Raw genomic sequence first — 10,686 nt, 5'->3', positions numbered from 1 at the left:
ATGTGTTCAGCCATTGTCTTTGGTATTCTGGGCCTTTTGAAACTACAGTACATGGCTTCATCCAGCCTCCTTTACAACAGAGTTGCAAGTCTGCCACTTCCCACTGGCATCTCTAGTACTGGCTAGTATGGAAATGAGCAATGTTGAAAAAATCCATTGTGACAATTCCCCTGCTCCAAGAAAATGCCATGTTAAACTTTAAACAGGTAACAAAGGTTATTAACAAAACCAAAATCTGTGTCAGACGAGCAGCTACTGAAATTCATCTTGAGCCATATGAAAAAGGCTTTAACGCCATTGGTTTCAACGTGAATGAGAACTGAAGTCTCGTGAGTTTTTACTCCAGTTTTGCTTCTGGGAAATAAAATATGCACCTTTTGAATGTTCTCATGAAAAGACGAGCTCTGCACTCTGTGTGAAGAGTTTTTAATATGAACTGCCCTCAAACCGACAAGGAGAAATCAAAAGTAACTTCTTGCCTTCTGGGGAAAAAGCATTCTCTCATGTCACGATGCAGATAGGACCAGTCAAACTGCAATCACACCTTCACACACCTTTATAGTTTGCAACAATATTACAAATTGGACCTTGTATTTTGAAAAGAAAACTTGATAAATTCCCCTTTTGTGTTATGTTCTAAAATGTGTATTGGTGAGGGCACATATTCTAGATATACAGTAGCACAGTAAGAGCAGAAGTGTCTTAATGTAAAAGAGGCAGAACACATTTTTCAAATGTTCTTGGCTTGCAGGGCTAGAGCTGCAATTACCTCAGTAGACCGTTACTTCTTTCCTGTCTGCTCCCCGACACTGGTAGTGTGTATCCCGTGTTCACGCAAGGAACCCTTTAAGTGATCAACTGTGCGATTCCAGGGAATTACATAGATTTCCTTATAAGGAAAACAACTCTTGGGCTTCTCTGCGTGGATTAGTCTCTAGGAAACTGAGAGGGCTCTGCGTTTCCTAAAACGCACTAATCAGATTTCGTTGTCATAATTTGGTCAAATCTCCAATCTTACTTTTTCTAGGATTTTTCAGGCACGTTAAATCTAAACCCTTCTTCCCCCGAAAGTCATCTGACTTTTCAAGTTTGAAATCCACTGTCAGCGCCTCTTAAATGTATTTCTTTCATGTGTATATATGCTGCTGAATGAATTAAATACACGGCACTGCACACTGAAGCAGTATTTGTGCTTTTATTTGCAGTTTAGGATCTATATTGTCGCGCTGATGAACTTGTATGTTAGTAAATAGAAAAAGTTTACAAGCAGTAATTAAAATCTGATTTCCAAATGCAGCACACTCATCAAGTATTCACGAACTTACATCATAATTCTTAACTAATTAGAAAAAGTAATGAGATATAGAGCATAATCTTAACTGTTATTAGGAGAAGTAATAAGATATATAACAATCTTAAATTGTATGTTTAAGAATGTTTCAACACAGACGGAGTCAAAGCGAGTAGTTCAGGGAATTTAGCACCATGATCCACTACAGTATTCACGTTCAAAACTGGTAAACATTGAAGACGGTTTAGCACCGTTCTTCATTAGAATTTAACACCCTTATTTAAAATTGCAATTTATCACTATCCCTTCTTCTCGGACTCAGCAGTTTCTTTACCACATCGCAACTACGGGGGAGTATGGATTTTAAGGGGCCACTGATAAATTCGAGTGTCTGAAATAAAATAATAATAATGATGAAAAACAGGCGGAAGGGCTCCGTTTCGCAGCTTAAGATGAAATGCACTTGTCCTGAGCATAGTTAAACCTTTCGTTATGAATAACACTTCACGCCTGCCCCTCACGGTCCGGTCGCTCGCAGGGAGAGCCCGGAGTTTGGTCACGGCCCCTAAGCGCACGGCTGGGCTCAGAGGGCGGCTCCTGGCACGGAGGCCTGTCTGATCGCGGCCGCGGGTCTACAGTGGAGAGAGGCGAGGCTTCTTCGCCATTTGCAAAGGCAGGGCACCCACTCTGAGCTCCGAGTGACTCCCGTTTCCCCCGAAAACATTTCAGAGCGGACCGCCACACCTTAAATTAGGGGGAAGATCTTCTGAAATCGGGGCTTTTAAGGGGGATGCTGGGGGTGGCAGGAATGACCGGCAGGTAAGTGAGAAAAGAATAAAAAAGATTGCAGTTTACTGCCCTGCGTTCATTCATTCATGTGCAAAAAAAACGCATTCCGAATTTTAAAAAGAACTAATATTTAACAATAGTTATTGTGGTATATTGGCAATTTTAGGTTGTTAAGTAGCCCGTTTGTTAAAAACTCACCCCTTTTTCTTTGGAGAGGACTTGCAAAAAAAGTGGCCGGTGTTACATGAGGAAGCTTAGTGTGCGTTTTGATTTACGTAGACTGCTGCACGCAGAGTAAGTTTGGGTATTGAGTGGACGTCCACGCCGCGCCCATGGAAACTCTTCAAAGCTGTTCACTCTGGTAACTTGGTACATTCATACGTAAGTTACACGTACAGACTCCATAAGAAAGAGTGTGGGGAATCCAAGCGCAAACACTCGTTTTAAGTCGGAGTGCAGTGATTGGCTTAAGCATTCGTCTGAAGTAATTGATCACTTAGTCAGCCAAGCGACAGCGGTACAGTGCTGTGCAGAAGTGCAGCCCAACTGTCAGACACACGCTTGAAGTAGGGAGCAAAGCAACAGTTGTCTCCAGCAAATGAAATCGTATCCTTCGAGCATTAGATTGTAACTGTCAGTTTTAAGACCCGAGTCACCGATTTGGCTCCCGGTTGGCTTCTAAATTTGAAAAAAACTTGCTGTGAGTCATGTCTTATTAAAAGATGGTGTTTACGTGCATAGTGCACGGAAAACAGAGCAGCCTATGTGCCACAGCTCTCTGACATCCAGTTTTTTTACTTCCTTTTCAAGTATTCAGCCCTCCCCTCCTAAAAACATTTGAAGGGGTTCTTTTTTAACAGTTGGGGGAAATTAGTTACTTAAGTAAAATATTGAGTTACTGTGGAGAGATTTTCACTTAGCTCCACGCTGTGCTGATTGAACAAAATGGTGTTCCCCTATTTTACTCAGTAATAACCTAAAAAAACACATGGATATGGTCTCCATGAGTACTGTTTTTTATTGTCTATTCCGGCTAATGATGTTTGTTTTGAGGATGCAACACTTGGATGTCTGATTTTGCAATGGTGGTTTCCTTGCATTGCGGCGGTCAGAGTCCAGAGGCGCACCGGAAATGCCACATTCCTGAAAGTGTAGCGAAGGATGCGTCAGACCGGCCTGAGTTCGGGGTTTCGCGAGGAACGGAAGGGTCGCCCCTCAGACTTCACACACAAGCGACAGGCCTCTTTCGTAGTTTGAGATCCCAGTGAGGAAAAGGCGCAGTGCTATAGAGGGGATGCGGGAGAAGGATCTTTCTTTGCAGCGAGAAGAGAAATCATGTTGGCAGCACATTCTGGTATGCTGAAAGGACACACTTAAATGAGGCTTAATAGATAGATTGAGTTAGTTCAAATACACTATACTACTGTGAAATGAACTTGAGCACAGGAATAAAAGGTGCATTACAACATAGGTCCTTGTTCATCACAGGCCTTTAAGTAGGATTTAGACTTAAGCTTCTAGACAGCCATTTCCTACAAACACATTTACTCCTGCTTTGTGCAGAGTGATATGCTAAAACATGCTATAATCCCTGTAGCTCATAATTATTTCCCACACCTCGAAGTTTCTCCGCTGTCTTATAATAGAAGTCTGTGTGACTGAGATAACTTCTGTGAATAAAACTTTTACAGAAAAAAGCTTCTGTCCCTGACTGAAGTCAGTTATGATACCTCACTCCATAGAGATGGGTGCAAAGGAACAAATGAAGATTCACTCCCTCTTGGCTCCACGATGTCTTCCTAATGTAGAAAGGGGCAGGGTGGCCGATTCCTGCGCAGAGTGATCGTGTCCAGAGTTTGTCTCTCTGTGCACAGGCCCTGGGCCAGCTCTGCTGTGGGTGTGTCAATGAGCTGTGCATAGCGGAGAAAGTGAACATGCTGTCTGTTCTGGAAAAGCAGTTGTGCATACCAGAGAGGAGTAGGGGGAGGCTGCATTGTGTAGCAGAGTGTGAATAATGTAGTGGGAGACGGTCTGCCAATGCAGAGAGTACAGAACAGCAATTAAAGGATTGCTGGTCCTGTCAGGGCATGGCTGTCTTGGAGGTGCAGTTCGATACACCTCTCCTGTAAAGAAGCACACTCATGAGAGTGTGAGTTCCAGCAGGGTGCTATAGTTGTGAAGTGGGGGTTAAATGTGACTTTGCAGCTGTCACAGGAATGATGGGGCTTTTTGCGTTACTGTTTACAGATGAGAGGTGGGTAGTGACTGAAAGAATGAGATTGCGGGTACAAGAAGCAGAAATGAGGTTTCTTTGCAGGGCTGCTGGCCCTCATCGTCCCAACAGGATGAGGAGCTCGGCAGTCCAAAAGGACCGCGGAGTAGCGTCGCTGCTTCCATGGATCGAGAGGAGCCAGCTGAGGTGGTTTGGGCTTCTGGTGAGGCTGCCCTCCAAGTGAAGAGACCCCAGGGCAGACCCAGGACACGCTGGAGGGATTATATCTCTCAGATGACCTGAGAACATCAGGGAGTCCCCCTGGAGGAGCAGGAGACTGTTGCTGGGGAAGGGGAAGTCTGGTCTGGTTACCACTGCTACCCTCACCAGCCATGAGAGTTTAGAAAATGATGATGGTCATATTTTCAGCGGACTTTGTGAAAAGGGCGAAAACACAGTCTGTCCTGTTACTGTAGATGCCCCTCGTGCTCCCCGATACTGAGCTAGGAATCAGTGCTCTGCTGTGTACAACCTAAAGCAACAGTTTCTACATCTTCGAAAGCCATGAGGAGAGAAAAAATACATCCAGAGAGATCATTCTGAGGAAAAATGTTCATATAGAGAGAAACATTTCCTGCATATTGAACGATCGCACAGTAAGAGTCCATTTCAGCAAGAACAATCGCCTGAGAAAAGGAAAACTGTGGTAACATAAGTAAAAGGTTCAACTAGACAAGCATAGGCGAGGAGAGGCGTGTTATATGGGTTACAGAAAGCTCCACGTGTTGAAATGTTCTTGGTTATAGTTTGCACACCTGCTAAAGGATGACTCATACTTTGATCAAGATAAAAGTATTAAAGCAATTGTTTTAACAAATTGATACTGTTACCTGAAGTCAATATTGTGACTGATATCTGTCAGACACACCCTATATGTATCCGTTCTCCAGGGTGGAACAAGCTTGATTTTGTTTAATCTTCTTGTACCATAAGTTTTGAACAGACCTTTTTTTCATGTTACCTTTTATGAGAAACACTTTGAAATCTGAAGTCATGAAGGCTGACTCCGCAAGGAGCACCAGGCTTGCTCTTTCCAGTAGATGTCCTGCCAGTACAGTTAATGTTTTGTAAGAGTAGCAAGCTCTTTTCAGATTTTAACCCTTCTGTCTAGAATATTAATTCCTCTTAAACCTGCTGCAACCACATTTTGGAACCAGACCTGTACCACCTGCAGATCAAAATAGCTCTTAATTAGATCGCAGATAGTAGTAATCCTGTAGGATCGCATTGGGAGTGGAGCATTTCTCTGCAGTGCTCCTTTGCTGGGGCGATGTAATTATTGGAGTACCAGAAGGATCTGTACTAGGACCACTGCTTTTCCAAATTTATATGTGTGATCTGGGTTCTAATGTAGCAATTAAACAAGCCACATTGGCAGATGTGATTAAATTGGGATGATTTAGGCAAAAGCTGTCGAAGCGGCAAATGAAATGCCCAAAGATTCTGATAAACTTCACGGCTGGTTAAACACCTGCCATATGAAGTTCAATGCTGGGTTTTGTATACTGATGGTAAATATGTAAACTCTAAATGCTGAGCGGGAAGAGGCAACCGGACGATCAGGGTTGGAATAGATCCTCCGATAAATTGACTACTAGCCACCAAAAGAAATAGTTGGATTGAACCGCCTCTCTCGCTTGTAATAGTTCTTAATTCTCATTGACCAAACTTAATCTGAATTTGCGTAAACAGATCTTTTCAGTCTAATTTCTGGGGTGAAAATACTGTACAGAGGCTGTGTAAATGCTGTATCACTTCATTGAAAGTGTCATTAATATGTCAAGCACTGAGTACAGCTTTGGTTTCATGAGAGTGGCACTTGCTTCTTGATTTTTATAGTATGAAACATACCGCCCAAGGGGAACATTGGGTAGCCACTTTTTCTTTTCCTCTTAGCATTTACACTTCTTTAGTGTCAAATTTCAAGTCATGTAAAGTTTCCAAAATCATTTCACCGTCTCGGTTTACAGACTTAGGCCTGCACTTCAGACTTTGACATCTCCCTTTATGACCTTATAAGGCCCATACCCCTTGTGGGAAGGTGGGTCATCTGTGTTTTTTCAGCTTTTATTCAGCTCACTCCCTAAGATCATGTGTGTCTTGTATATGCATCTCCTGCGTTACAATATAATGACTCACTGCATTAAGCCTGCTGTGAGGAGATCTTTCCTTGGGCTTGAAATAAAATGCATAGATAGTAGCCTGTTTGAAGGTTATAGTAATTTAACTAGAAATGTACATATTCCTGTCTGCTGTATGGAATCTAGTAGTTAAACATTAATTGAAGAGGACTATCATGTATGGTTGCCAAGATCACTGTTTGGAATGCTACATCTAATCTTGACAAACATTATTAAGTGTTACCACTCCTACTTCTCAACCATCTGTTAGACTCTATTCTCCTTCAGATAGTTACATTTGAAACCCAGGCTTGTTTTTGCATCCAGATGTTTATGTGAGTTGAGAAAAAGGCTTCTTTTTAATTGCTTGCAAAGCGGCCTGTTTAGATTTATTTTCATAAATGTCTACCTCAGCAGACCCTTTTCAACAGGTCTTCTTAATAGGTGAATTTTAGCAGAAGTGCTGTGGCCAGCTCTCTTTTGTGTAATAATGGTAGACATGCACTGACTTGTGATAGACGGAAAACGTACTCAGAGTAACAGTAACTGAGTGTTAAGGTTTCTCCTGTATTTTTTCCAGATATTCTACCACAGTATGCAGGTGACATGGTGCCAGGGAGATAAGGCCACAGAAATGTAGGGTACAGCAATTACTGTGCTGGTCAGCCTGAAAAACTGAAGGCTAAGAGGGACATAATAGTTCCGTAACGTCTAGTGTATTTGAATATTGGTGTGATGGTGTTTGTGTGGGAGCAATAACTTGGAAAATTTGTAAGAGCAGGAACTACGTTTTTCTTTCTAACATTAAGATATTCAACTGAGGAAGATATTTGGCACCTTTTTGGAGTTGGTATGTTATGTACACTTTGGCACATGCTGAGATATGAAGGAATGGGTACTGGGTAGAAGTCTGGGCAAGTCCGCTTTGATTAAGCTGTTACAGAATTAACACCCTCTCGTAATTTTGGGAAGCTGTCACTAACTGACTCCAAACGCTTTTGGTTGTGGCGTTGTTTCCTAGCTGTGCCGCTCATGAGCGTCAGCCTCAGATTTGCAACTAGATATTTCCCTGTTTTTCAGCACCTCTTACGTGCTGAGAAATAGGCACAGAGTGGCAGTGTTGTTGCCTGAGGTGCGCACACCACACTGCTGTTGCGCCGAGGAGAATGTTTCATTTTGGCTTTACAGTATTTAGTCATGTACACAGCATTTTCTAAACGTCAGTGTTCTGGATCAGAGATGTACATCATTCTGCTACGCCCTCCTGTAATTACAGCCTTTGTGGGTTGCTGTGGGTTATGTGCTCCTGGCACAGCTCCTAAATACAATTTTGGGCCTAGATTCTCAAAGGTTATCACAGTGAACCTCTCTGAACTGTACAAAAATGACTTTGCCTGCTACATTTACTAAAACAGTATAACGAATGAGTCTCTTGTGTACAATTCTGAATACAAAGTATAAGGAATTGGACCTATATATATATATCAGTATAAATGTCAGAAGTATAAATCTAAAGTTCAGAAATGGAAGCCGCTTAAAATAACATCACAGACATGTTAAGAAACCTAACACCAGTGAATAAAAAAATCATTTGTGACCCTGTCCCTTTTTCCAGCCTATGTTGGTGCAGAGTGTATGTTTCCTCACCGTACAAAGTAGCAAGAGTCAGGGTTCGAGCCTCTTAAAAAAGAAGAGGCACAGATCGGCTTTGCCGGTCGCAATCGAAGTTCCGACTGGCCTCCCTAAGTGCCGAACAGCTGTCACGCTGCAGTCCAGTGCATTCCAGCATCGCGAACATGCGACAGGATCCCCGCTGCGGACTTGAAGGCCGCAGCCTGTGCTTGTTCGTGAACTCCGCTGTCCTGTCAGTGGAAACGGAGGTGCTGCCTCCCGACTCCAAGGTGTCACTCGGATACACTAGCCAGATTGGGCAGTGAGGATATTGGGCCAGTGTCCCTGCCTGGCTGTACGAGTGAAGAGTTACTGCTGGCAGGACCCATGCTGCCCTGCTCTTGCACTTTGCATAGTCTTATCAGTGCCTTGCTCCTGGACAGCCATTGGACTTTGGCATTATCTTGATTGCACCTGTCTGAAGTTTGCCCCTATGAGCGCGACTTTATAAAAGTTTGCAGTTTATGCTGAGCCTGAGGAGCACAGTAATGTTACTTCTGTAATCTTTCCTTGCAGCCAGCGTCTGTGGATCATATAGTGCTTCCAGGTTCCTGTATATGCGCTAGTGTCTGTGCAGCGTTGGCTATTTCACTAAACTATCTGAATTGAGAACCAGAAGTCGGTGAACACTTTCCAAGAGCTGTTCCTTTACATCAGTGGTCGTCTCTTCAACACGGCATGAAACTGTTGTCCAGCCATGATGTGGTTTCTCTCTTGTCGTCACTGAGCTGCTGTCTGTTGCAGGTGGACGTGTGTTTCCAGTTTCCCCTGTATTGTTTGACATACTGAGACAAAAAGCCACACAGGAACAAGCCTCCATAACCTTCAGACTAACATGTAGCCTCAAACAAGTTTTTGTTATTGCCCGTTAAGCCTTTAAGCTTTCTCTGAAAATAAATTCCAGATTTAAACAGCAAGTGTCTTGTCTGAAGACTAGACTTTTCACACTTTGCTCCGTCCTTTGGGTGAGACATAATCATTATGAGTAATCTTTATGTGCATCACCCAGGCGGGGCTGAACTTCAGTAGGTGGGATGGAGTGGTTCCCCTCCTTTCTGTGAAGCACGTAGAGGTCTTTTGGGATGAAAAAGTGTTCCACAAATGCAAGCAATTAGTAATACTTAGACATTCAGTCAAGACATTTCAATAAAGAGAAATGTTTTCGCAGCTTGTCTGAGAACCCCCGGAACGCGTCTGAAATCCCACAGCAGTCCTTGGTCTTTGCAAAACCTCTGTATCATGGGATATGGGAAGATTATTGGTCCTATTTTCATGGTATATTGAGAACCCAGTTTTGGGAAACGGGTTCCTTGTGTTTAAAATAAGGCGGTGTGGCCTGAGAGGCCTGCAGGAGCTTTCTGGTACTGCTGCCTGAGCTCTGAGCCTCTTCGCTCAGCTAGGCCCATCAGTGGCTTGCGGGCATGTTCACAGCCGCCAGTCAGACCGGAGCCAGCCGGCCTGCGCTGCGTCAGAGGGGAGAGCGAACGAGGAAGGGAGGCAGAAAGGGGGGGCTGCGCGGCCGGCCAGGCTGAGATGTGGCAGCGTCCGTCAGCAGATCCCACGCCTCGTGGGAGGGAGGGAGAGAGGCTGACGGATTCAGAGCCTAGTGGAAACTAGACTGTCGTCCGGGTTGCCTTCCATCCTCTGGTCTCCATCACAGGCAGCATCAAGACTGGACCTGAAGCAAACCTGTATATGCACCACAGCTGTCAGTTAGGCATTTCCGAGCAGGTAGGCATATTCATCCTTCCTTTCCTGCATTAATAACATGGGACGTGCTTATGTCCATCAGGAGGGTCACTGTGAAGTGATTTGTTTGTGCTTTTGGTCTAACTGTGGTGCACTGTAAGACTAAAACACTTGCATTTCCAGCTACAGCTTTACATCTCCCACTTATCTTATTTAGATATTTTTGTGATTACTTAAGAAACATTTGTGCTGAAATGCAGGGCCACATCTCTGTTGTACCACTAGGGCACTAATAAGTATTAAAAGTATAACCTGTAAAGAGTCTTTCAGTCACCCAGGTGGTTTTCTTCACATTTATAGATCACTGAACAGATCGCAGTCATCACTGGGGTTTTTTGGAAGGGCAAATTAATCATTTTGGCTGTTGGATGTGCAGTGTGTGAGCACATTGTTGGTCTTTACTGAGATCGCAAAAGACTGCTGCATCTCAGCTTTAAAGTGAATTATGACCAATGTGTTACAGTGCTTGAAGAAAGAAAATGAGTGTGGTATGCATTAAATCTTTTCTTGTTATGCAAACTGCAAACTCAGAGTGGATTAAAGTCTTGTGTTTTAACATCTATGCGTCTTTTCCTTTTCTGAGGGGAAAAGAGCTGGAAGTCATGGAAAATGGTCTCAAATCTAGATAGTTCAGTGCTAGTATAATATTAGTTCTTAAGTTTCATTTTTGTACTCCTGTCCCAGGCCATTAGAGGTTTGTATGTTGTGGCCTTGGCTACAGCATAGAGCATAAATCCTGTAATGATATTGTTGGGGACACTCTGCTGACTTAACGGATTCGGAACGCAACCCAG

The 10,686-nt window shown here is 43.5% G+C and overlaps 1 protein-coding gene across 2 annotated transcripts in view; it reads left to right on the top strand.

Moving 5' to 3' along the window:
• The first annotated feature begins 1,928 nt into the window (after positions 1–1,928).
• Positions 1,929–10,686, top strand: part of LOC102685553 (LIM and senescent cell antigen-like-containing domain protein 1) — a 48,194-nt gene continuing 39,436 nt past the window's right edge. Inside the window, exon 1 of one of the 2 annotated variants that reach the window (XM_015361694.2) lies at positions 1,929–2,110. In XM_015361694.2, coding sequence (XP_015217180.1) covers positions 2,082–2,110 — 29 coding nt within the window. In that variant the 5' untranslated portion in view covers positions 1,929–2,081. Of the gene's footprint in view, positions 2,111–9,731; positions 9,875–10,686 lie in introns of those variants that run through there. The other variant, XM_015361696.2, reaches the window with a different exon arrangement.

Source organism: Lepisosteus oculatus, chromosome 13, assembly GCF_040954835.1.
Source record: "Lepisosteus oculatus isolate fLepOcu1 chromosome 13, fLepOcu1.hap2, whole genome shotgun sequence".
Taxonomy (NCBI): Eukaryota; Metazoa; Chordata; class Actinopteri; order Semionotiformes; family Lepisosteidae; genus Lepisosteus; species Lepisosteus oculatus.
This window is presented reverse-complemented; position numbering and strand designations above follow the sequence as displayed.